The sequence below is a fragment of the Syngnathoides biaculeatus genome, chromosome 8, assembly GCF_019802595.1.
Source record: "Syngnathoides biaculeatus isolate LvHL_M chromosome 8, ASM1980259v1, whole genome shotgun sequence".
NCBI lineage: Eukaryota > Metazoa > Chordata > Actinopteri > Syngnathiformes > Syngnathidae > Syngnathoides > Syngnathoides biaculeatus.
The window spans coordinates 20,590,897-20,618,331 of record NC_084647.1 but is presented as its reverse complement, the minus strand read 5'-3'; the positions used below and the strand labels follow the sequence as shown (position 1 = coordinate 20,618,331).

Below are 27,435 nucleotides of genomic sequence, written 5' to 3'. Positions count from 1 at the left end.
AGTTGTCCCCTAAAAAAAAATGGATGAATAAATTGATCACCTCGCCCTAGCTATTAAATTACTCCATTTCCCGTTAATTCCTGTGGAAAGTTTCCAATTTGGAATATTTTCTAAAATTCCCCAAGTCACCCTCCCGTAATAATTCATCAGTAACTTTGTTGATATTTACTATAAATTTTCCATCTCTTGTCAAATAAAATTATTCAACTGTCGCCCCCCCCCCACATTCACAGAGTTTCGCAAAAGAGCTGTCGGGAGACGTGAGGAGTTTGGGCCTCCCGGCCGAGGTGTTGGACATGAAGGAGTACGATCCAGACGATCGGCTGGCTGCAGAGGTAAGACGTGCCTCCTTCCTTTGGCGGCTGCGCTAAGATGGTGGCTTCCTTTTCCAACATGAACATCTGGCCAGATGTACTCATCATTCAAGCCCTAACGGTCGACAAATTCATATTAACAAAAGATTGCCTTCAAGAAAATTGCTACATTTCAGACCTTCCTCACACAATATTAAAGTAGTATCCAAACAACATATACATTGCCAAATACCCCAAATTGTTTGGGAGTAGCGCATGTCCCAAAAGTGGGAATTCCTTTTTACTCCGTGGTTTTGTTTGTTTGAGCCAGAGCAGCAGCAAGTGCGTGTGCGTGTTCTTGGTGGCCACGTACACGGACGGGCAGCCCACCGACAATGCCGGCTGGTTCTGCAAGTGGCTGGAGGAGGCGTCCACCGACTTCCGCTATGGGAAGACCTATCTGAAGGGCCTCCGCTACGCCGTGTTTGGCCTGGGAAACTCTCTCTACGCCTCCAACTATAACACGGTAGGGTTTCCTCGTGTCAACCGAAAATATATATATATATTTTTTAATCATACAATTGTTTTCAATCTTAAAAATTAGAGTATCTCTTTTAAAAGAAAAAAAACCCCTCAAAACTATGTACCTTTTTTCCCTTCAAATATCACTTTTTTTCCTATAATTTTTAATATTGATTATCTTGTAACTTCTTAAAGAGCAAGTTTTTTTTATGCATCCATCCATTTTCTTAATCGCTTAGCCTCATGAGGGTCGAGGGGGTACTGGAGCCAACGGGCAGGATGCAGGATACACCCTGAACTGGTCGCCAGCCAATTACAGGGCACTTGGAGACAAACAGCTGCACTCACGATCACACCTAGGGGCAATTTAAAGTGTCCAATTAACGTTGCATGTTTTTGGGACGTGGTAGGAAACCCGAGTGGCTGGAGGAAACCCACGCAAACACGGAGAGAACATGCAAGCTCCACACAGGCGGGTCCGGGATCGAACCCGGGACCTCAGAACTATGAGGCCAATGTTTTCCAGCTGGGCCAACGCTTTCAAGCTGACCACTGTGCCCAAGTTTTTTTGTTTGTTTTTATACGAATATTTTTTTAAAGGTGCAGGTCTTTTTTTTTTCAGGAAAATGTATATTTTGGGGCTGCGCAGTCTCACAATTCTGAGGTCCAGGGTTCGATCCCTGCTCTGCCTGTGTGGAGTTTGCATGTTCTCCCTGTGGCTGCGTGGGTTTTCTCCAGGCACTCCGGTTTCCTCCCACATCCCAAAAACATGCAACATTAATTGGAGACTCCAAATTGCCCCTAGGTGTGACTGAGTGTGACTATTGTCTGTCTCAATGTGCCCTGCTGGCTTGGCTGGCAACCAGTTCAGAATGTACCCTGCCTCCTGACCGTTGGCTCCAGCACTCCCGCGACCCTTGTGAGGATAAGCAGCTAAGAAGATAGATGGATATTTTGGGTACTTTTCCCTGGCCACTCCCACATCCCAAAAAATGTATGAATTGGAGGCTCTAATTTGCCCTTAAGTGTGATTGTGAGTGCGATTGGCTGGCAACCAGTTGAGGGTGTACCCCGCCTCCTGCCCGAAGATAGCTGGGATGGGCTCCAGGTCAAGGGCTCCCTTGACCCTCATAAGGATAAGCGGCTCAGATAATGGATGGATGGATATTTTGTAATTTTTAAAAATTGTAAATTTGGAACTTTTTCTGTAAAATATTTTCTCCCTCATAGCTAACCTCATGTTGAAAATATTTTTTTCCTCCAAAAACTAAACTACTGGTACTTTTTCAATGATGCATTTTTTTTCTCAGGAACACACCCCCCTCTCACATATGAATGTATGAGAATTGGCCTATGGACAAATTTGAATATATGAGGGGATTGACTGGATAGATTCTCTGTCCAGGTGGGCAAAAATGTGGACAAGTGGCTCTGGATGCTGAGCGCCTCCCGCATCCTGACCCGTGGCGAAGGCGATTGCAATGTGGCCAAGAGCGCCAACGGCAGCGTTCAGGCCGACTTCCAGGCCTGGAAGCTCAAGTTCCTCAAACATTTGCGGGATCTCTGCCGGGACGACGGCAACTGCTGCGGGAAACGCGAGAAGGGTACTTCTTGTGTCATGACAGATGGACAGGAAGTAGACGCGTACGAGAACGCCGCTCTGGATAGTAACTACACTGAGGTGAGGTACTTAAAAAACAATTACAGCTGACACAAAGTGATGAATCTGCTTCAGTGGACCACCGCTTATTCAGAGGGATATATTCTAGACTCATCTACAAGAGTGACAATCCTCAATATAGAGAGATCGTTTGAAAAAATAGTTTTATCCTCCCCACATGCTTTAAACACTTAAAATTTTAAAAGACACTTTTTAAAGTATTCATCAGTACCTGTTGTAAAATGTCACTTTGAGGACACAGTTCTCTGCACAGGGTACATGCTTCAAGCTTTTAAAGTTTAGTGTGAAGCTGACACGTTAAAAAAAAATAGAATAGAATTTTGTATTTTTAAACACAAAATATTCAACCACGTTATTTAATAACATAAATCCGCTCATATGTAATACGAAAAGCAATAAACAGGCTAGCAAAAATGAGCATTGATGTTAACAGTAAGTCTGCACCTTCAAACATCAGCATTACATACAAACCGAGCATACAACAAAAGAATGAAGCGTTGTATTTTTAAAAAGGTTACGCCGATCAATTATTGCTTATATTTCTGTGCAACACCAGAGATGTGCTAATAGAAATTAGCATGGATGTTAACAGTAATTCTAGTTTCCAAAAAAGCAGCAGTACATACTGCAAATGGCATAAAGCAGTACTCATACTCATACTCGCGGCATATACGCTACAGTGAATTACTTTGTGTTTGGGCTTTAGCATTTTCAAATTCATAGGCACATTTATTTCCTTTTTTTTGGGGGGGGTGCAAACCTCTGTCAAATCATTAGGAAAACTGCACCAAAAGTGCTCTACAAGGCAAAAAAAAAGATAAGTTCACATAAAACAAAAATTATTTTTTAAAAAAGATTTACGCCAAAGGTGTCAAACTCATGGCCCAGAGGCCACTTGCAATTAATTATGTGGTCTATGATTCCGGGTAAAAACTGTGCCAAGATTTTAAATTGTAATTTTTCAAAATAATATTGTTGAAATATTACGTTTTTTTAACACACTTTTTTTTAATCGTCATTTGAACAATATTTGAACAGACTTATCCTTGAGTGGTGATGTCAAATTAGGTGTCCATCAATTTGTTGTGTGTGTATACGTAATACTAATATAAGGAGACAAGAAACCATCAGCTTTTAGTCATAATAGCCCTCTAATGGAAATTGTAATGACTGTGACCTGCAACAAGAATGAGTTTGAAACCCTCGTTTCATGCTGATGGGATTACTGTATGGATATTAGTTAAAAAAATTTATACAGAAAACAATGTTAAAAAATTGAATGTACACATACATATTGCCGGTTTTCGGCCGTATTTAGTGTGTCCGCTTACAAAATGTTCTACACGCCTCACATATGACATTTCTGTCAGATCTCTGCCTGTCCTGCAGACACACTCTTTGCTCTTCTCACCAATCGCTGCATTTTCACACACACGCACGCACACACGTACAATGTGACAGCTCACAGATGACCCGTCGTCATGGCAGCGGACACCTCGGGAGACGACTGTGTCGTCGAGACTTGTTCCTGGCAGCAACTGACAAGCGCGGCCGTCATCCTTTTCATACTTGCAAGCGATTTTTAGCTTTACCCTCCGTTCGGTCTTTAATTTTGACAGCCTATAAATGGCGCGAGGGTGGGGCATAAATGAACAAGTTTCATGTCTACCGGGACGTGGTGTTCACAACCAAGTGTCACACACCAAGGCTTTACTTTTGTCGCCCATTTGTGGCGTTGCGGATAGGAAACCAGGTTCTATTATTTTAAGAGAAATGTGCGCTCATTTGTGTTTACAAGGGCCCTATAGGCCACATCATTGAGATGACAATAAATTGAGATTTTTAAATTAGTTATTTTAGTCATACTATCATTGCTATTCTCATTTTTTTACTAATTCAAATATAATTAACCAGTTATGTTAAAAAGAAAGTTCAATCAAACGTCTCGTCTGTTTGAGTTTGTAACAGAGGGTTTAAAAAAATGCTGCAAGAATTGGTTTGTTAGTTTCTTGAAAAATAATTAATATTATACTCTGTTGATGACTTGACAAATTGTCATTTACATCAGCTATTTAGGAAAAGCTGAGGAAAAATATCATTTGCATATCTACTTAGTATACGGTCTATTTGAAAGATTAATTTCAGCAATTATCATTCATTTAAATGTTATGTACTGTATATGTATTTAATATTTATACTTTACCTAATAAACTACCTTTGTTTCAATGTATTTAGCTCTATAATTTTTTTAATACAAAACTCCCAGTATTACAACAAATGAAATAACCAAATATTAGGATGAATTCATTTAAAAAAAAATCATACATTTTGAGTAACCAATTTTCGAAAACAAAAGCTAAATTATTATCATTATATATACATTATTATGTATATTAATAGTATTAATATTATTTATCTAGAACTAACCAATTACTTGATAAAGCATATTTTCACAGTATGTATTTCAATTACCAATTTTAGGGAAAAGTGGAAAAAAGCTTAATTATTGAAGAAAAACAGCAAAATTACTAATTACTAATTAATGAGAAATATCCCATGACTCTTGATCATCGCTAATAGCAAGTTTAATTCATCAGTCAGCCATACAAAACATTGTTAACGCAGCATTCTGGACATGTTCAAACATCCTGCAAACTCATTAGCTGTTAGCATTTAGCATGTTTTTTTTTTTTTTTTTTTTTTTAATCCACCTCTGAAGTCTCTCACCCCGTCCCAGGAGGAGCCGGTGGAGTCGAGCAGTGACGATGACGACTCGTCAACCTCCCCCTCCGTGTTGGACATGGAAGATCTGGGCAGCCTCATGAGCAGCGTCAAACAGGTCAGCGTGTGGCCGGTCTCATTTGTGCGCTTTGAAAGCAGCCTCGCCTTCCGCGGAAGCGGCAGATGGTCTGGTAGACGCGCGGACGCCCACCGACATGATGAGTGACTCAAACAACGGATGGAGATGTAAACATAACACGAGCGTTTGCATTCATTTAGATCAGTTTTAATATGTTTATTTATACATTTTAAAAATACAGACCGCGTTCTTGTCAGGAAAAAAAGCCATGACGAGTTTTGCATTTTATATTTTTTAGAAAAAAAAGGTGGATATTTAAATAATTTTTAAAATACTTTTTCGAAAATCTTTGCATTTAATTGAACTTTTTTTGTATTCCACAAAAAAAAACCATTTTGGAGATGGTGTATATTGTATATGCTGATGTGTACTATATAGTCGGAATAAAAAAAGCATTTTTCTGGAAAATCTCTTCAGATTCTGATTCTGAAGCTAATGCTACCGCTCGTAGTTGTTTGTAAACAGGCTCCTGTCCTGTTGAACACGTGATATTGATCAGAGCAGCAAATTCCAACCTTTTTGGAGCCAAGGGACATACTGTACAGTTGAAAAATCTCATGACACACTAAAAAAAAAAGAAAAAAAGTCGAAATTAATTCCAGTATGTGCTTACTGCCATCTAATAGAAGACTATTTGTTCTGTCTGTCACTATGCCTCACTGGAAGAAAAAGATGAAAAAAGATACATTATTTACTGTAAATATATATATATATATATTAACAATTAATGACAAGTATATACAGTAAATGAACACATCATTTAAATAGACTCATTGGTCCATTTTGTGATCGTATCGTTGATCGGTTGTCGTTTTTTTAAACCCGCTCATCGATGATCGGCCCCAAAAATCATTATCGTGTAAAGTCTACTCCTATAACGTGTTTCTCTGTTATCATGTATCTTTTATGGTTTGTATGTGCTCGCAGATGCCCTCAGACGGTGGGCAGGTGGCCAAGCGCTCCAGGAAGATGGCGAGGAAGAGCCAAGAGGAAAAAGAGGAAGAGCGACGAGAGATGATCACACCCGCCCTGAGAGAAGCTCTGAGTAAACAAGGTAGTGCCTTGCCACCGCGCTCCAATGAGTCCTTAATGGAGCGGCGAATAGCTTTTTCTCCACAGGAGCATCTGCCAGGTGTTTGTGCATGATGATGATGATGATGAAGCTAGAGCATCATTGCTTGGTAGTAATAAAAATAAAAGGACGTCCCTGAGGGAAGGCAGCCAGATGTTTGCCGGCAGTCTACTCACCTTTGTTGTCTCCACAAGGACGACAAAGTTTGTTGACTTAAAAGTCCCCAAACTTCTCTTCATTTTGCTTACAAATCAATCACAATGCGGTCAACTCTGCCAAAGGCTGCCTGTGTGTTGCTGCTTTATCTAACACTAGATGAAGCACGAGAGCCTAAGGCACAACTCAAGAGCAAAACCATCCATAAGTCAACAGGCGCTAGATGAAAGGCACGACTCAAGGGTCGGAAGACCTGGGCTGCGAGAGCCGTACTCTGAGAGGAATGGCTCGAGAGTTGCAGAATCTGTAATCCAAGGGGCGCGTGAGTGGCGCTCTCGAGTCGAGAGCTGTAAATATACTGCATACTGCAAGGGGTGCTGCGGGAGAACTGCGACTCGAGAGCCGTGACTCCAGAGCGATTCTGTGAAAGCCGCAGTAGCTGTCGCGATCGGCACCACTCATGAGGCTTAATGCGGCACGCGCAATGAAAGTGGCCTACTCGAGAGCTACACTGCGAGAGGCGTAACAGACTTCAGACTTGAGCCGTATCTTGAGAGCCATACCGCAAGAGGCAGACTCCAGAGCCACAGCATTCCAGGGCGCAATAATAAAAGAATCAGAAGGCCAGTTCCAAATTGGCAATTGGGACATTACCTCAATGTGTTCAACAGGTGCCTTCACCTTGTCCCCTGAGTTATGAAGCAGTAAATCCATGGGTTTTTTTTTCTGGGCCATTTTTATATAGGGTTAGCTAGTGCATTGGCTCACTCACCTGCAGAAGTCCCTGAGCACCCTCTGGCAGCCATTCAGCTCCCACTCCTGCTGCTTGCCGTCCACGACGACTACGCTATAAATAGCGATGTGTCACTCCTGTCCTCCCAAATGTTGACCTGCTGCGTTTTGTCCGGAACACGGGACATTTCTTGCTGGTTTCCTGTGACACGGCTAGAAACGATAAAGCAATTCGTTGTCAGGAATTTTTTTTTTTTTTTTTTTTTTTTAGTAGTGAATTCAGTTCTCATTTTAACATGAAAAATTACCAAACAGCTATAAATTGAAGTTAGCCAGTCTTAATGGGAATGATGCACCAAATTTTTAGCCACTAATATAATTTTTTGAAAAAGCAGTTGATTTTTGTTTTTTTTGTCTTCTCCTTCTCCTTCTTCTTTTCCTTTCGGCTTGTCCCATTAGGGGTCCCCACAGCATGTCATCTTTTTCCATCGTAGCCTATCTCCTGCTTCTTCCTCTCTAACCCCAACTGGCATCATGTCTTCCCTCACAACATCCATCAACCTTCTCTTTGGTGTTCCTCTCGCTCTTTTCCGGAGCAGCTCCATCCTCATCACCCTTCTAATATAATAAAATAATATAATAATAATAATAAAAGGGTAACAACTTGAGCAAAAGCAACCACGTCATAACCACATCGGCAGTATTAGTTTATATTTTCTTATAGTATCCTAAAAAAAATGAAATAAACACTTTTTTTGTTGTTTGAAATTGGAAAAAATTAAAAATTGATAAAGAATCCCCAGATGAGAAACTGCGAGTATGTGAAGGTTACTGTGTCATGTTCGGGTAATGTCCTGGATAATGCACCACTTTTTTTTCCCCCCTTTTGGGGCTAAAGCAAGTAAAGTCAATGACGCATTCAGAGTGACTGTTCTTGATAAACTGTCTTGTTTGTGATCTCTGTCCAGGTTACAAGTTAATCGGAAGTCATTCAGGGGTGAAGCTGTGCCGTTGGACCAAGGTACGTCCACTTCAACTCCACAGCCCATTTTCAGTGGCGCGATTGACAGCTGAGGGTTTTTTTTTTTGTGGCATATATAACAAGTCCATGCTGCGAGGCCGAGGCGGCTGCTACAAGCACACTTTCTACGGCATCCAGTCCCACCGCTGCATGGAGACTACGCCCAGCCTGGCCTGTGCCAACAAGTGCGTCTTTTGCTGGAGGTAAGGCCGCAGTCGACTTTTTCAAGAAATTTTTCCAAATTGGCTAAACTGTAAAGGGTCTGAGCTGTTGGAATGGAGTGTAACATAATAAATGAGCGATTTTTGTCGAGTCATCGGAGCGTGTCAACATGAAGGCACAAGGATATACTTTTTTCAAATGTAACTAAAATAGTAATCCTGAGATTTTTGCACAATAATCTTGTTACATGCAAATAGTAACTCCCGAGCACTACTTAGAAGTGAAAGTTGTCGCTGTCATTGTAATCAAGCAGCATGCGGTGAGAATGCGGGAGTCACCAAAAGGTGGATGCTGATTCATGACAGCGTTGGCGACAGTCGAGGTGTTTGTCGCCAACGTTCCCCGCTCGAAGGTCGCAGTCAGAGCACCATTCCCCGTCGCCACACGCGTAACATTTTGTCCAGAAGCGGCAATAAAGGGTGACAGGAAGTCAGCGAGCTTGCAACACAACCCCCCCCAAACACACGCGCTGACAACCTCCAGAAAATGTCGTGTCATCGCAAGGTTAGCTGCTTACATGTCTGCATACAAATGACCTCAAGACTTTTTGGGAATGATCACTGAATCGGACAATGAGTTTTGACCCTCAAAGAAAAATCCTTTTTTACTTTTATAAGATTATGACTATTTTTCTTTTTACAAATACAATATAATTCGTGGAAACTTGTGAAATTCTAGGTTGTTTGAATCAACGTGTATTCTTGTAATGTGATTTCATTTAAAAAAAAAAAACACGACTATTCTTGTAAAATGACCAGTTTTACTCACTTGTGACTTTTTTTTCCTCACAAAATTACTCCTGTGAGATTCTATTTTTCTTTAATTTCATTAATTTGAAGTTTTATTCTCATAATGTGACATAAATTAAGGAAAAGTAGACTATTCCTTTTAAATCAGTTTTTTAAAATTTAATTTTAGATTTTTATCTAATAGAATGTGACTCTCTCCCTTCCCTCCCCCCTCAAAATGCAACTTTATTCCTGTAACATTACTTTTTTCTGAAATTAAAAAAAGAAAAGAAAAGCCAATTCATCTTGGAAAAAAGGACTATTTATATACAATCATTATTATTATTTTTTATTGTCAGCATTAGCGTTTAATCTCATAAAACACTTTATTCAAAAAAAGGAAAAAAACGCCCTGTCCAATATTAAGTCATGCTGTACACCAGTGTCAAGTCAAACCACAACAATCCACTTTTGAGTTAGCTCTGCTATTGGATGCTAAGGCGTTTAAAAAAAAAACAAAAACAAAAAAAAAAAACAACTTGTGGTTCCGATTTCCCGATCGACCCTAATCATTCCCGCCGACCCAAACATTTTTACACCACGTGATATATATGTCAGGGGCATGGTTCTCCACGGCCACGCGCACATTCGCGGCGCGCTCGCGCACGGCTGCAGAAGCACAGTTAAGTTGGGTGTTTGACAGCATTTGCGGCGGGCAGCGGCATGGCCGTGTGGCGCATCCACGTTCGTGCTGATGCTGCTTGACAGCACCTGCACTTAGTTGCACCCTGATTATGTTGTGTATTTTAGCCTTGTTTTTCATGCTACATGTTGCCAGATCGTTGTGTGTGTGTTCACGAGCGTCCATTAGCGTAACTGCCTTGTCTCATGTCATAGAATCACTGAGCCAAATCAAAGACAAGTTACGTTTTCATGTTTTGCCATGTCCGATTTTTGACATCGTTTCATGTTTTTTGGACCAGCCTTTTGCCTTGTGATTTTGATACCGTCACCCTGTTGGACTGCCTTCCCACGCATGACCTCTGCGTGGCAATAAACCTTCCTGAAATCCACGCTTACATCTCGACTTCCTGCATCTGGGTCCTACCCTTCGCCTCTTTCATGACAAAATCAAGTTTATTTATCATCTCTGCTAATATTCCAGTGTTTTCCAATGCGAAACGCCATCATGATTTTTTTCATTATGCATAAGAGACTACATAACGACCGACCCAAGTTCCCAAGTGTAACCACATTTAATTTTTTTTTTTTTTGGGGGGGGGGGGGGGGGCTAATGAGTTATACAGGTGTTCCTATTATTGTTGTGTCCGTTGAATGCAAACATCTTTCGCGTGCTAAGAACAAAGCTCAGAAAAAACCTGCTTTGACGTTTTTGTTTTTTTTTTCTCCACGTGCTTGACCACAAGGCACCACACCAACCCGGTGGGCACAGAGTGGCGCTGGAAGATGGACCCCGCCGAGAAGATCCTGCAGGACGCGCTGGAGAAGCATCAGGACATGATCCGACAGTTTCGAGGTCAGCGGCACAACACGCCAATCTAGCGAGTCTGAAAAATGTGCCGTGAGATGCTCCTGCGGTTATTGTTGATGTTCCAGCATTTCTGGCAAAGTCCAGGCATGAATTAAATATTTCTCCTGGGCGGTTGCATTCGTGCGTGCTGTGCTGTACTGAGTCGTCTCCTGAATCCGACCACAGAAACACTAAATCAAAAGTACTTCTAGTTAAATACTGTATAGTAATTTCTCCTTCTTCTAGAGCCATTTCACCACGCAACAGGCCCAAAAATCTTGACTTTTTTTTTTTCTTCTCTTAAAAATTAGGAAGATGGTCCTTTTTCCCTTCTGTTTAATGCAGAACCCAGTTTAATATTGATTGTTTTTTTTATGTAATCATGCAGCCCAGTATTTACTTTTCTTTTCTTTTTATGTCAGTTTGGCAGTAAACTTCAACTGCGAGTGACAAAAAAAAAAATTCTTGAAGTAGCCACACCATGCCACTTATTTGAGGAACTGCGCAAGCGAGTCAGTTGGTTTCCTCAGTGATGTTAGTCTATAGTCTCCCATTTCTTGACAGGGAGAGGGTTGCAAAGGGTGTTAAGCTGTACTGTAAAGAGTTTTGAGAAATGTCACTGTGTTTTAGCACTGCAACCATTATTTAACAAGCAATTCTATTACAAAACAAGTTGAAGCAATATCTTGACATACTTATAAAATCTGACTTCTGGAAAAATTCAAACATATTCACACGAGACTCCATTTTGTTCCTCACTTTTTTGCATTTTACATTTGCCTCCATGTGTCGTCGTTTGGAGCCGGCGCTTCAAATCCGCCGCCGCCTTTTGTCTCACCAGGCGTTCCCGGCGTGAAACTGGATCGTTACGAGGAGGGTTTGATGGTGCAGCACTGCGCTCTGTCCCTGGTGGGTGAGCCCATCATGTACCCCGAGATCAACCGCTTCGTGCGCCTCCTCCACTCCCGACGCATTTCAAGCTTCCTGGTCACCAACGCGCAGTTCCCCAAGGAAATCAGGTAGCGTTCCCACTCCTGCCGCTCGGCAGCCAGATGCCTTGAATTGATGTCGGGTTGTTTGCCAGAGCTGTGAATAAGTAGCAGTAAATGGCTACCTTGAGCGTTTCTGGCGTTGGTCTCCCTCAAAAAAGGAAATGAGTGAGAAAAAATTTAAAACATTGAAATTGGTGTTTTCTTAAATAATCCACAAATAGTTGAATCCCTGGGTTCCATCCATCCATCTATCCCTGTATCTTCTACCACTTTTCCGGGTCGGGTCACGGGGGCAGTAGCTTTAGCTGGGATACCCAGACGTTCCTTTCTCCAGCCACCTCATCCAGCTCTTCCGGAGGTTCCATACAGCAAATATGATGGGGTCCGCTGGATATCAAATCACGTTTTGAATTAAAATGCCGTTTGTTTCAGCCCCAAAAAGCAAAAAAACAAAAAAATGTAAAAGACACTCTTGTTTTTAAGTGTTTTATATTTTTATCTGAATGCTTCATGACAAACTCTTGTACTAAGCCACCCCACTTCTCCATCCTCCTCCTTTTCTGTCCACTGTTTGGTGGAGTCAATAATTGGTGAAGGCTCAGTAGTTGCCGGTGCTTTCAGGAGCTTGGAGCCCGTCACTCAGCTGTACGTCAGCGTGGACGCCAGCACCAAGGATAGCCTGAAGAAGATCGACAGGCCGCTCTTTAAGGACTTCTGGACCCGGTTCCTGGACAGCCTCAAGGCCCTAGCGGAGAAGGTCAGTCCACAAATTTCAGTCCACATGTTTTTTTTACAAATGGTCATCACACTCTGACAAGAAGAATACATACATACATTTTCTATGCCGCTCATCCTCACAAGGGGCACGGGGAATGCTGGAGCCTATCCCAGCTGTCAACGGGCAGGAGGCAGGGGTACATCCTGAACTGGTTGCCAGCCAATCGCAGGGCACATGGAGACAGACTGTCACACTCACAATCACACCTAGGGGCAATTTAGTGTGTCCAATTAATGTTGCATGTTTTTGTGATGTGGGATGAAACCGGAGTGGCCGGAGAAAACCCACGCAGGCACAGGGAGAACATGCAAACTCCACACAAGTGGGGCCGGGATCGAACCCGGGTCCCCAGAACTGTGAGGCCAACGCTTTACCGCCTAAGAAGAATATATTAAAAACTATATATAAAGATAAAATATATCCTAATGTCCCAATATAAGGAAAAGTAAAAAAAAAATGTCCATGAAGTTTTTGATGCTCAGGCCCCTATTTTAGGCAAATTGCTTGTTTGTGTGTGTGTGTGTGTGTGTGTGTGTGTGTGTGTGTGTGTGTGTGTGTGTGTGTGTGTGTGTGTGTGTGTGTGTGTGTGTGTGTGTTGTATTGCAGGATTTTGGAAGAAAGAGTTTCGGTCAGCAACAAATATCAGTCATAAAATTAATAGCAATCATAAAAAAAAGTTTTGCATCCAATTGCATTACCTGGTTAAATACAGAACAATTTAAAAGATTACTGCAAAATAGTGGGACTCCACTGCGTGAGCTGCGTTACAGCTGTGGCTTACTGTCTTTCTAGACATATTTCTATATGGCGGGCTTTCATCTACTGTTGTGGGGGGGGGCATAACCCCAGCAAAAATGGGGGCTTATGTAGTTTTAAAAAGTAGACATTTTGGAAGGACAAAGTTTTCAAGTTGTATTTTATCTTTGTAAATCCCATTTCTCAGATTTTTTTTTTTTTTTTTTTGGTCCCAGTAGTCGTGTTTTAACGTCAGATTTTTAACAACCTTTTTCTCATTAGAGAATATGCTTTTTTCTGATGAAAGAGTGTTTTAGAAACACGGCTGACATTAAATGAGTTAAGTCCCTTCAACACATCTTCTTATGCTCCTGCATGAGCTAGTTCATTGTGTACTATTTGTAACCTCCAAACATTGTATATCAGTACTGTTGAAGAACCTTTGTAAAAAAAAATTTTTACCCGTGTCAGTTCTCCACCCCCCACCCGTTGTGAGCCCGCCACCCACTTTTGGGTCACGACCCATCATCTGACGACCACTGCTTTAGTGTGTTTATGACCTCATTCATTGAAGTCAAGAGGACAGTGTTTATGTGTTTGACTGCGTGAGCCACTAAAATGCCAAAGCACTTTGCCCGCTTTGAGCCGCTCTTATCGATGACTTTAAAACGTCAAACCTTTGTGCCTGCTCCCGCCGGATGCCAGGCTGTGCCAGCATGCTTCCATTTCTGTCTACAACGTATCCGTGTCGGCCGGGACCGCCCGGACAAAAGGTCTCGCTGGCCTTTTACGTTTTAAGAAAAGAGACAAAAGCCCATCAGAACAGCTGGTGGCCTGTGGTGGCGTGACAACCTGTGGTGGTCCGCGGCGGCCTTGCCCCCCTCTGTCCATACGTACACTAAAGACAGTTGTTAGCACTTAACCTGTTTCTCGTTCCAGACCTGTAAAAAACTGTGGTATAGAGAGACAATAAAATATATACACTGTGTTCTAAATTTGAATGCAAATCATATTATGGTGTCATAATTATATTAGTGGGTTTATTGAACTCACGGAAGATAATTGACTCCGGGCTCTGAATGACTGGACTCAATTTCAGGCACTTATGATGATTAGTTTGCCAGTTGAGCCCAATTCACAAAGGATGTGGCATATTATTAGGCAGTTTGAACATTCAATGTCTTGTTTTTGTAGTGTACTGAGTTGAATATAGGTTGAAAAGGATTTGCAAATCATTGTATTCTGTTTTTATTTCCTTGTAACACAACTGTATCGGAATTGTTTTTGCACAGCTTCTAAAATGTAAATGTAAAGCACCAAACAAGTATTTGAAGCCGCTGGCGCTAACATCGAGGTGTAGGATCGAGCGTTGTTTTGCACTTCTATGGAAACCTTCTATTCGGCCACCCAGAAACAAAGCTCACAAGCAGAAACAGCGTGAAGACAAGTTTTCAAACAGTCTTGTCGGATGAGTGCCCTGCAAGTGAATAATTGGTGGAAGGCCAGTGTGACGGTCTGAGCTCTCCCCCGTGATGAAAAGTCTCCTTGTGATGAATGGGCATGCGTTACTAACAGGGGAAATCTGGGTACTTTACAGACGCTTACTGGAAAATAGTTCCCCTTCTTTTACAAAGAGGGAGCTAACATACGTTATATCCTAACCCTAACCTAACCTAAAAAAAAAAGCTGCTAAAAATATATACACATATATGTACATTCGCTGTGTTCGTCTTTCTGAGACGTCCATAGCAAACATGAACACTCTGCGACAAGTTGTCGAATGGCACATGTTGAAGCACGGATGGGGATGTTTCAGACTGGCCGGAAGTTTACAAAATATACACGCATGTGCGTTAATTTTATTTTTGAGAAAATATCATCATTGGGAGGTATGTTCAGTAACAATCAAATGATACTGTAGTCCTGCCGTGCTTTAAACACATTTAAACTCCTAAAAACACACTTGTGAAAGTATTCCTTGGAGAATCCTTCTCCTCCATCACCTGTTCTCAAATTCTCTTCCTTCTCCTCCACCTGTCTTTTTTACTGTTTCCCTTCTTCCACCAGTCCCTTGCTCAACCGCGATCCCTGCCCTCTTCATCCATCAATCGCCTGTCTTTTCACTCTTTCTCCACCTTTTCTATCGCTCCTCATCGCCTATTCCCTCCCCTATCTACATACCTTCATCTGTTCTTCCTACTGTCTTGCTTTCTTTCCCGTCACGTCCCATTCCACCATCTCTCTCCACCTCTCTCGCTTGCTTGCTCTCATTTCCTGTCCAGATTGCATGGGGCTCTCAAGCTGCTAATACGTTTGTATGACTGCATCTTATTCGTGGTAGGGTTGTACATAATACATATATATCTTATCAAAGTGTACCTCAATACATCATTGTCAAAAATGCAAGCAGAACACGTGTTTTTGGTCTCGGTACTTCTGTGCAGTTTGGCCAATTTAGAAAACTGTTCTTCCAAACAAGCTTATTGCGCTTGTTTCAAGCTGTTTCGTAGTTACTCTTGTAAAATATGCCAAGTGCTTGTAAGTGCAAAGAACAAAAATAACACTTTATTCATGTCTCGGGGCCTCATGTTTACCTCACAGTGAAAGTGCAGCGATGGCGTTTGTTTTGTTATGCCAGTTTGTTGATTGTGCAGGTATTTTGCCGATTGTCTTTTTAATAAAGGACGGGCGAGATGAACGAAAGTGAGGGTCAAAAGAAATTGATGATAAAAACGGTTTAATTCTTCAAATCCAGTTTAACTTGGGATTACCATTTTTTTACACTACTATTCAGTAAAGTGCTAAATTTCCGTGAGACTGGTTACAGTTTTTTTTAGGGGCTGGAACAGATTGCTGTGAAATGGAACGTTTTCAATCCCAAATTCACGTATTTCATTCTTGCCCATTTGCAATTTTTTGTGTTTTTTTTTTTTTTTGCTTAGGCCAAAGCAATGTTTACTGTAAAGCATAGGAAAGGTGCCATCTTGGTTCCAAGCAGTTATGTTCAAGTGAGAGAAAGAGACAATATAAAAATACTTACAGGCATGTATTCTTTTTACTCCACGACAAACGACCAATGATATTTCACCTTGCTGAATCACTGAGAATAGCAGTCTGTGAAATCTTCTTCGTCTCTCTACGACTGCATTGTTATGGCCTCTGGTGGCCAAGGCAGGTAGACCAGAAGGAGCAGCACAGTTAATTGAGTCGAAGCATCATAAATCATGATGCGCATTCTTTTGTTACTATATATTTTTGTAAAGTACAATATGATAGCATGCTGTTTTTCTTGTTCGTGGAGTAAGTAGTATGACACTCCAGTCTACGTGATCCTGCGGCATTCAAACAGCAGCAGATCAAGCACCCCCCCCGCCCCCTTTCATTTTTACAATCCACCTAGGAAAAGTTCATACTGTGCAGCAAAAGCTGTAGCATTAAAATGCTGGCGACCCCCCCCCCCCCCCCTTCTATTTTCATTCTGTCTCACGGCACACCCTCCAGCACTGCAGCGACGTCTTTCATGCGGAACAACGGTACAGTAGTTGTGTCCCCGGAATCAACAATGGAGTCCTGGCCAGGCACCAAAGCGAAGGTGTTTTGTTTTATTGCAAATTACACTTCAGGATGTCCTTGACTCTCTCTCTCTCTCTCTTCCCCTCCCCCCTCCCCCTAGACTCTCGCACAACAAACAATGTGGCACTTTGTAGATTGCTTTAAATGTATCTACAGTTGAAGCCAGAAGTTTACATAACACTGCAAAAATCTTTTTGTATTTTTACATTTTTATTGTCTCACAGTCTGAAGTCAATACAGACTAAACTTCTCCTGTCTCAGGTCAGTCGGGATCACCAAAATTAAATTTAGTTAAATGTCACAACAGTGAGAGAGAAAATTTCTTCTGAGAATGTTATATTATTTCCTTGGAGTTCAAAGGTTTACATACACAAAACTTACTGTCTTGACAGAACAAACGGGAGGCCCAGATGATAAGGTCATGGCTTTGAAAGCTCCTGATAGGTTAACTGACAACTAGTGAGTTAAATGACAGCACACCTGGGGATGCATTTAAGGTCACACCTCAAATACACTCAAGCATCCATACAAACATTTGTGTGTTGTAACTTAATTCAACATTTTTGTTCTTTTTACTGTAATTTTTGTCTGCTGTAATGTTTTTCACTTTAATAATTTCTTCTTTGAGTTATATGGATGTGTTTTCCGGGTATTTTTCCGTTTTGATATTTATTTTTTCTGTGTCGTGGTTCAGAGGCAGCGGACGGTGTACCGTCTGACGCTGGTGAAGTCGTGGAATGTGGACGAGCTGAAGGCCTACTCTGAGCTCGTTGCCTTAGGCCAGCCCGACTTCATCGAGGTCAAGGTAGGATCATGCTTTTGTCTCATCCTTTCTTTCTTTCTTTTTTTTTTTTTCTTTGGGCGCGTGTCTTGAGAGTGATCCAGGTAGCGCAGCCTCATTTGGGTTCGGAGCGCCGGCGTCTGGGCCAAGTGAAGTAGCTGGCATGCAATGTGCTGTCTGCCCTCACGTCGGAGTTTTCAGCCAAACACCTGGAAACAAATTTGGATGTTTTTTTTCCCATCATAGTTGGGTCCTATTAGCGATCATTTGTAACATTTCGTCCCCAAAAGCTTTGTTGTATTTTTAAATATTTTTATACGTGTAGGTGTTTTGACGGAACAGTGGATAACTGGTTAGCATGTCTGCCTCTCAGTTCTGAGTTTGTGGGTTCAAATCCCGGCCATGCCTCTGTGGAGTTTGGATGTCCTCGGGGCTGCGTGGCTTTTCTCTGGGTACTCCAGTTTCCTCCAATATCCTCAAAACATGCATAGTAGGTTAATTGAAGACTACTAAATTGTGCATTGGTGTGAATGTGAGCGCCTGTGCACAATTTAGTTTTATTCCTATGTACTCTTGCCGAGGGGCCATCGCTCAGTGGTGAGAGCAATGGTTTGGTAAACCGGGGGTTGTGAGTTGGTATCTCACTGGGACCTCTACTCCCCAAGATGGGTTACGTCAGGAAGGGCATCTGGTGTAAAAACTGTGCCAAACAAATATGAGCGTTCATCTGAGATGTTACGATGTGGCGACAAGCCGAAAGAAACTTACGTTTTCTCTGCGAATGGCTGCCAACCAGTTCGGGGTGTACGCCGCCTCCAGACCAGAGTCAGTTGGGATGGACGCCAATACACCCACGACCCAAAAGAGGATATGCTGTATGAGAAGTGGATTGATGTTGTGATTAAGTGTAATAGTAATTGTAACTGTAATGGCATATTTTTGTACATACACTGTTCCCCCGTTCCTTGCGGGGGTTATGTTCCTTACACCCCTGTGAATAAAGAAAATCCTTGAATAATGGATGTATATAATTTTAATCAGGATTTGTTTGGATAGTAGTTCTACACAATATTGGGATATTTTTTCAAACTGCAGTATATGTTGTTGTGGAAAAGTTCATATTTCAGTTTGTTGTTCCAAAAATGAACAAGTTCCTCGTAGTTTATTATTTTATTCTAGGCTTTTCCTCTCAAAATAGTGGCATTTCATTTACTCTTTCTTGCCACCCATTCAGTCCACACTAGTAGCCAGCTGGAGCTTTCCCCCTACAATCTAAAAAAAAAAAAAATAATGAGGAAAACTTACTTGAATGTTTTTTTTAAATGAGGAATTAAAGCATAAGACTTTTCTTCCTTAATGTACAAACAAAAACATGCAACAGTAGACTGCATTCCCGATACAAAGAATTTTCGTAGTAATCCAACCTTACAGTTATGTGTGTGGGAGCACATTCACTCCCATGTACACCGTGTTCCTGAACGCACCTCGCGCACTCACACAGCTGGTGCACGCCTGCATAGTTTAATTCTGAAGAGGGAATGCAGCAGGTGTACAATCTTTTTAATCATTTGACCATTTCCAAACAGGTCCCTCTTATGGTCACTTTTAATTATGCATTGATTGACTTTACCGTGTATTGCAGTACACCAACTTCCATATGACGATGCTCAAATATCGTACAGCACTAGTGTAAAGATATTTTTTGGAGTGGCTTTCAAAGCTGTTATCGTGGTGAACTTTTCTGACTTCATGATTTTTTATTTTTAGATCATTTATTTTGTCACCATATATTTCTTCCCGCCCAAAGTCACCGGGGATGGGCACCAGTACACCGACGGGACTACATTCTGTGTATATGCGGTTCAGAGAATGGATGCGATTTGTAATTTTCATTGTTTTCTAATGTTCTCAGTTCTTTTCTGTAACAAGCTGCTAAGGTTTTTGACTGCGCAACTGTACCTGATGATTTGACTTGCGTCGTCTCCATTGCATTAAAAGTGTTAGCGAATTTGGAGAAATTAAAGCATCCGCAGCCAAACACGAGTCAAATCTCAAATCACTTTGTTGTATTCAAAGTCTTAAAAGCACTGCGAAAACCGTGTCTTGTTGAGTATTAGGGTTCCTTTTTAGCGCAGCCAAAAAGACACGAGGGCTTCATTATTTAACAACGTGCGGGCCCTTTTGCATGCAAGTCTTTTTTTTTTTTTTTTTTTTTGCGCACAAGCCGATGAATAATTGACTTCATGAGGGACTGTGACACGTGTCCTCTTCAGATGGCGTTTGTCCTCGCGTCAGCTCAGACTGGATTGCGAGGGACGCGATTTCCATTTTCTTCCTCTCAAGTGTCACAATTGCGAGATTTGTCAAGAGAGAATCTGATATGTACGCAGCAGAATCGGGCCAATTCTGAATATGGATAAAAATCTCATGATCAAATTTTTTTCGTAATTTCTAACTTAAGCTCTTTAAATTTTGACACCGTCAGGCATGGAAACCTTGTATTCTAAATATCGTCAAGTTTATATTTTTTCACAAATTGATACTTCTGGTCTGTCCCCGTGTCATGGGACATTATCCACCATGTGCGAAAAAAAAACGTTTACTCTCTTGAGCCCTCAACTGAACTGAAGTGTTACAAAACTCCCCGCTTCTTCCCTGAGTCGCCTCAAGATTGAAAGCCTGGATGCGTTTTTGACAATAACAAGTGAAAATAATTAGGCTAGCCACATTTGAATAAACATGTTTTGTCCCAAATGGCAAAGCTATGTTGCATGTAGATTGATTCCTACCCCGTTAAACTGCTTAGTCAGCTCATTTGTATGTGAAGAAGTGGCATACAAACACATTTTAATTTAAGAAGTGGAAGCTTCGACTATACTATTGGTCATATAAGAGCAAAAGCTGGTACTGGGTATACAGTGTTTCCCCAAAATTGACAACGGATTGGTGCTGAGTTTTGCTCCCAGTAGCGAAAATCTGCATGTGAATGTGAAAGGATTATTTTGCCATCAAAAGTCCATTCTCAGTCTTTTTGTTGCTTTATAGTTTAAGTGTCACAAAAGTAAACGATTTTAGTGAGAGTCGCTGATCTGCTTGACATAAAAAAAATCAAATTTTTCCCCCGCTTTATGGTCGGAAAGCAGCATTTTCAGTGAATACACGCCATGTTCTACTGGTGATTATGAAAGAATGGAATAATGTGGCAACGACCTTTTTTGTAGTGAAAGAAAATAGTGTCCTCTTTCTTTTGGCGGACTAATGCTTATATTGGCACATAAAACAATGTTCTGTGGGTCTTGAAAGAGCAACCCAAATGCTGTAAGATGCAAACTTCTCAGACAGTTCTACACAGCGGTCTTGGAATCAGTACTGTGTACCTCCATCACAGTCTGGTTTGGGGCTGCCACAAAAAATGACAAACTCAGAGTGCAACGGGCAATCAAAACTGCTGAACGGATTGTCGTCACCAATCTACCCACTCTTGAAGACGTGCATGCCACTCCAACTAGGTCCAGAGCGGGCGGGATCCTTTCGGACCCTCCACATCCCGGCCACAAGCTCTTCCAGCTCCTTCCGTCGGTCAGGCGCTAGCCGTCAATGCACATCAAAACTAGCAGACATTCAAACTGTTTTTTCCCCTCTTGCAATTCAGTTATTAAGTTCTTTATCAGCGAACCTACTATTTTCTACCTTGCGTCGTTGTTGGGACACACACCCTGCTGCTCCAATCAGTAATAGTAATATATTCTGTAGACTATTGCACGATTTCTTCACTTTAAACTCCACCACAATTGTCATTGCACTGTCTATAACGGTGAATCATAAAAGGTTAAGGGCACTCTGTATAATCTTAACATAATGTGGGGCGTTGTCGCACTCTTAACTGCTCTAAATGCGACAAGACTCTGCATCTTTGCACATCTGTGACTCTGATAAGGAATCATTCCCTCTTGATTGAATGTTTGTTCTTCGTTCTTGTTAGTTGGTTTGTTCTTCTCAGTATTCAACATGAATGTTGCACCAGGGCAAATTCCTTGTGTGTTGTTACATCACTGGCCATTAAAGCTGATTCTGATTCTAATCACTGGCAATATGTTCAACCCTGCTTCGAAATGGGATTCCAGTCGCTAACTGAACAGCAAGTAGCCCAAGTCCAAGTCAGAAAGATCTTTGTATATTTTTTATACTGAGGACAAGAACAAATGTTAGTTGAAAACTTTGATGTAAAAGAAAAGCAAAGCAAAGAAAAAAATGTTGAATCTTATCTGGCCCGAAATGGCCATGAACAAGTGGAATGATCCAACAATGTCTCATGAGGGTTGAATACATTTATCACAGGTGCAGGATTTTTCTCCAGGTACAGACTGGTTCTCACACCACACCTGAATTAGGTTAGTCTTTTTTTTTCTGGGGTTGTGTCATTTCATTTTTGGTGCCATTCCAGAAGAGAAACAGCACACGAGGCTCTTTGTTAGCCTTCAGAAAGGAGCCTCTCGCAGGAGCACGTCCTCGACAGCTCGCTCATTCATTATCGAGAGCCGCCCGCCGTCCGTCCGCAGTCATCGGATGGCAGAAGGGCCCCCAAACGATGATGGAGGACAAGGGAGCCCACGGGCGCCTCACACGCGTGACAAACTCCCGTAAATAATTGAAGGTGGCGGGGTGCCACAGCTTCATTTTTCTCAGACGTCTCGCGTGAGGCTTTTTGTTTTTGCGGCGGAACGCTCCATGTAGGTGTTTGCAGCGCAGTTGTGTTCCCAAAAGTGACATCGGGATTGTTCACTGGAACGGCAATGCTACACAGCATAAAGCATTTGTCAGCAACCGCGCTTATTATGCAACTAAATATTTGTTCTATTATATCCCAAGCATTTTGTATTTTGAAAGAGGTGCGCTAATATTTTGTAGTTTTCTAACTTACTTTTGCCTGACAGTTTTTTTGTATTCCAATGTTTGATTTGTTTGATTTTCTGTACAGTATTCAAAAGATTTCTTGTATTTGTATTTAATTTTTTCTCATAGTTTTGGAATTTTGTAGATTTTAGTATTTATTTTTTCATAATTTTTGTATATTTTGTAACATTTTATTTGTATATTTTTTAAAATGTTTGTCACTTTTGAATTGAGTTATTTTGTAGTGAGATTTTTCTTTGGAATTTTCACATTCGAGCATTTTTTTCCTGATTATGCATTTTCTTTTTAAAATGTCTTATTTTAATGTTTTATTTAATTTAGTATCTAATTTGTTTCCTGATCATGCTCTTAATTTCATATTTTTTACATTTTTTCACATTTTTTCTTTTTAGAATGTCTGTGTGGTGGTGAAGTTAAATATTTATTCATTTTAATATTTTCTATTTATATTTTTGAAATGAGAGAGAGAGAGCACAGTGGTGCAGCAGGGGCCCTTCTATGCCCCTTCTTCTCTCTCTTCCAGGCATGTTGTGGCAATACGTGGTATTGCACTTGAGGCGCACCTGTAAATTCCAACTTGCGAAAGATGAACTGTGAGTGGGGGGTTCTTGATACTGTAAATATTCGCTTTCTGATGGAGACGCTGCAACAGGACAAAAATGTCTGTGACTTGTTTTTGTGAAGGGGACACTGTGTTGCGTACGAAGTATACTAGTGAGTCTGAGGACGCGTCGATGTAATGAGAAGCAAAATGCTCTGGCCTAGCGACAAGCATATGTACGTGTATGCACATTTTCTTTAAAAAATAATTTTTGCTAGCCTTGCTTGGTTTGCAATTTGTTGCCACATTAAAAACAGCCAAACCCGTGTTAGCTCATCCTTGTCCTTTGAGCGTCTCATCTGTTCCCAGAGACGCTGCATTTTGTTTGCTCTGCATGTTTTTTTTCTCCCCCATTTGGCCTGTCGTGTGTTTGCTCATTCGGTACTCAGTGTGAATACAGAGACTGAATAATGTTTAAATTTTAACGTTTCTTCAATGGCACATCATACACCCAACAACCACTTCATTGGGAACACCTGCTCTGGGATCTAACCACTCCCGCTAAAGTCATGAAAGACTGGTATACCCATGAATACATCCAGACATCTATTTTCTTCACCGCTTATCCTCACAAAGGTCACAGGGAGTGCTGGAGCCTATCCCAGCTGTCAACGGGCAGGAGAAAGGGGTACACCCTGAACTGGTTGCCAGCCAATCGCAGGGCACGTGGAGACAAACAGCCGCACTCACGATCACACCTTGGGCCAATTTGGAGTATCCAATTAATGTTGCATGTTTTTGGGATGTGGGAGGAAACTGCAGTACCTGGAGGAAACCCACGCAGGCACGGGGAGAACATGCAAACTCCTCACAGGCGGGTTCAGGATTGATCCCAGGACCTTAGAACTGTGAGGCCAACGCTTTACCAGCTGATCCACTGTGCCGCCTACAGTAATCCAATTAATACAAAATAATTTGGAAAATGAGTGTTCCCCCCATAGTAAAGGACTTTTCATTTTATTCCCATAAGATTGCCACATTTTTTTCTACTAGTTGCCTTTTTTTTCCCAAGGAAATCACCTTTTAGTCAACTATTGCCATTTTTTTTCCCCAAATATGACTTTTAAAAATGTAACTTGACCGCTTTCACTGAATAATGCCATATGTAGCGTAATGAAAAAATTATGGTGTGTGTATATGTATATTAAGGAGTATATTTTCTTAAAATGACTTCTGTATTCCTTGAAAACGGATTTGAAAAGTTAAAAAATAAGACTTTATATTTGAGTAAAAATGACTCAATCTCTAAATGTCTCTAGATTGTGGCTTTTCATACATAATTTTATTACATTTCTTTTCATACAAAGTAGCTTGCTTAAAGTCACCTCTCTTATTTTCCGCAGAGTATTAACTCTAACGATCATCATTTAGGTCACAAGAACGACATCCAATAGCAATTCACAGCGGAAGCAGTATTGCATTCCAGTGTGCCTAATGGAGCGTCCAGCGAGTGTACATAATGTGTTGTTCAATCCAAAATGTGCGCGCGCGCGCTCGTGGCAATAATTGAATTCAGTGTTGCATTTTCTTCTGTTTCTTCTCAGTGAATGACTTTCTTTTCATTTGCTGTCTTGCGCTCGTCAGAGGTGTGATTGATTGGTTCCCCGCCGGATCAATAAACGTTATTGATTTCATAGGCGCCCCATTAATTGTGTTCTCGACACAAAGGTACATTTTATTTATTTATCTTACAGACCCAACGCCATAAATTCAATAGCGGCCACAATATATTCATAACATTTTCACAAAAGGCTCTCGGCGGGAGATGGGGTTTGGCCTGCGGCGCAGTCGTGAAAATCTGCGTAGAATTAATGCCCATTATAATTGCGTTAGGGAAAAAAGTTGTAAGGACGACAAATGTTTGACATTATGGGCTTCTGGACTCTGCAAGCAACATTATTGATCGGAGCCAAGCCGGCAGTCACGTGACCTCCTGGAGGCTACTCGCCTTTTCATATATCACGGCTCTCGTCCTCTCTGCCATCAAAAACGCCCGCCGGTGGCCGTCGTCTGGGCCTCTCCACCTGCTGATTTATGGCGACTCGGGTACGCCGGGCTGTTACTCAGCACGCCTCCAGGTGCCGCCGCCATCGATCGCGTCCGGAATGCACAAACAATCTGCGAAAAGGGAAGAAATGTCAGCTGTTTAAAAAAATAAATTTAAAAAAAAGTTTCCAGCCGCCTGGGAGCGCAGATTCCCAATCGTTACTTGCACCGAGGAGCTGCAACTCACCGTCTGCTCGTACGACAAAGGCCAATTGGGCTCTTTTTATGATACTCGCACAAAAAAAAGTTCTGGAAGTTTCAGGAAAAACCCAAGATGTGTGCAGTCACGCCTCCAGCTTTGACGACTGCTTTTTAGGAATCACTCGTTTGCTTATTCTGCATGTGTGTATTTTTCAGGGCGTGACGTACTGCGGCGAGAGTTCGGCCAGTAATCTGACCATGGCCAACGTCCCGTGGCACCGGGAAGTTGTGGACTTCACGCAACAGCTGCTTGACATGCTCCCTGACTACGAAATCGCCTGCGAGCACGAGCATTCCAACTGCCTGCTCATTGCGCACAGCAAGGTAACGAACGCCGCACGTCCCGAACGGCTCCTGTCTCCTCGTGTCCTGTCTTGTCCTGTCTGCTTCTGCTGTCTCATTCATTATATTCATCTTTTCATCATTCATCTTTTTTTTTTATTCATTCATCTCTCATTTAGTCTTCTGTCCTACCCGTCTTGCATTGTCTGGATTGACACGTCCATATTCCCCCTCCGTCATCTTTCCTTTCCGCGCTCCAGTAGCCATTTTGTGCATCAGTTCCAGTCTTTGCTTCATTTGCACGTCCCGCTCGCCCACGCCTGTCAGCGTTTCTTAATATACTCACACGCACGCACACACGCACGCTTTGCACTTGTGGCCCAGATTGTTGTGTTGTGGCGTGACGCGCTCTACGGCAGACGCGTCAAGTCAGAGTTCTCTCTGCTGTCGGCTTATTTTTTGGTTGCCGTCTCGATTGGCCAAGGAAAAGTTTGGGCTCACGTTCAATTTATTTATGTCTCATAAAACAAACAAAAAGGCCAACTCCTGAGTGTATGTGAAATATGTAGTTTATTACCGTAATTTCCGGCCTACAGAGCGGACCGCATTATAAGCCTCACCCAGTACATTTGTAAAAGAAATACCATTTGGTACATACACAAGCCGCACCTGTGTAAAAGCTGGAAGTACCCACATTGAAAACCACATTGAAACACGAGATATTTACAAAGAAAGACGGTACACAGAGTTTTCAAAGTTTTAATACCTTAGCTTAGCTTAACATAGCAACAACATGGTAGCACGAACAGGGCTGGTTAAAAAAAAAAAAAAAAACATACCGGTAAAAAAAAAAACAGCCACAGCAGCTACACAGTAGCATCACGGTAGCACAGCACTAACACAGCCGTTTAAAAAAAAAAATCTAAATTACTGAGACGCGGCAGTAATACAGCAGAAACACATTAGCACAGCGCTAACGCTAGAACGCTGCTAACAGGACTGGTTAAAAAAAACATACCGATAAAAATCACTGAGACGCGGGAGTAAAACAGCAGCAACACACTAGCACAGCACTAACAGGACGTGTTAAAAAAAAAAAACGTACCGCATAAGCCGCAGGGTTCAAAATGTGTGGAAAAAGTCGCAGCTAACAGGCCGGAAATTGCAGTAATTAATAAAATGTTTCTGTAACGTAGACACCCAGCGATTCACTCCCGGACATGCACGCGCACACTTAGCTAGCTACGGACCCGCTCCAACAATTTTGTATTGTACACCATATGAGGAAATGTGGTTTGGGAAACGTGAAATGAGTTTCTATTCAAAGTGACATCGCCAACTAGTGGCCTGGAATGCACATGACGGCAGTTTTTTTGCTTTAAATTTCTTTTTATTTTATTTATTTTACCCACGTGAACATGGGTACATACGTCAAACACACAAACATGCACGATTTGTGTCGTGTGCTCTCACGTTGTTTGCCTGGTAATGTTCTGCTCTGCAAGCCCAGAAGAACCTTCACTTCACTTGTTACCAACGAACGAATGAGGTCCAATGAGACGGAACCGCCACAGCTGGATCGTCCTGCACGTGTTCTTTACGTATTCGGTGCTTTTTTTTCTGTGTGACATGGAGCGGAAAGCATGAAGCCACTGGAGCCTTCATTTAGTTCACCTGAACCATCTAAAAGTTGTCTACATCAGTGGAACGCGCT

The 27,435-nt window shown here is 41.8% G+C and overlaps 1 protein-coding gene across 6 annotated transcripts in view; it reads left to right on the top strand.

Moving 5' to 3' along the window:
- tyw1 (tRNA-yW synthesizing protein 1 homolog (S. cerevisiae)) overlaps nt 1-27,435 on the top strand; it is a 32,739-nt gene that overhangs the window by 2,078 nt on the left and 3,226 nt on the right. For 2 of the 6 annotated variants that reach the window (XM_061827420.1, XM_061827419.1), the window contains exons 4-15: nt 234-335; nt 625-819; nt 2,221-2,496; nt 5,216-5,335; nt 6,284-6,410; nt 8,285-8,337; nt 8,422-8,540; nt 10,715-10,824; nt 11,660-11,837; nt 12,432-12,567; nt 17,591-17,701; nt 25,596-25,763. In XM_061827420.1, coding sequence (XP_061683404.1) covers nt 234-335; nt 625-819; nt 2,221-2,496; nt 5,216-5,335; nt 6,284-6,410; nt 8,285-8,337; nt 8,422-8,540; nt 10,715-10,824; nt 11,660-11,837; nt 12,432-12,567; nt 17,591-17,701; nt 25,596-25,763 — 1,695 coding nt within the window. Of the gene's footprint in view, nt 1-233; nt 336-624; nt 820-2,220; nt 2,497-5,215; nt 5,336-6,283; nt 6,411-8,284; nt 8,338-8,421; nt 8,541-10,714; nt 10,825-11,659; nt 11,838-12,431; nt 12,568-17,590; nt 17,702-18,473; nt 18,690-22,121; nt 22,633-25,595; nt 25,764-27,435 lie in introns of those variants that run through there. The other 4 variants (XM_061827423.1, XM_061827422.1, XM_061827424.1 and 1 more) reach the window with 3 other exon arrangements.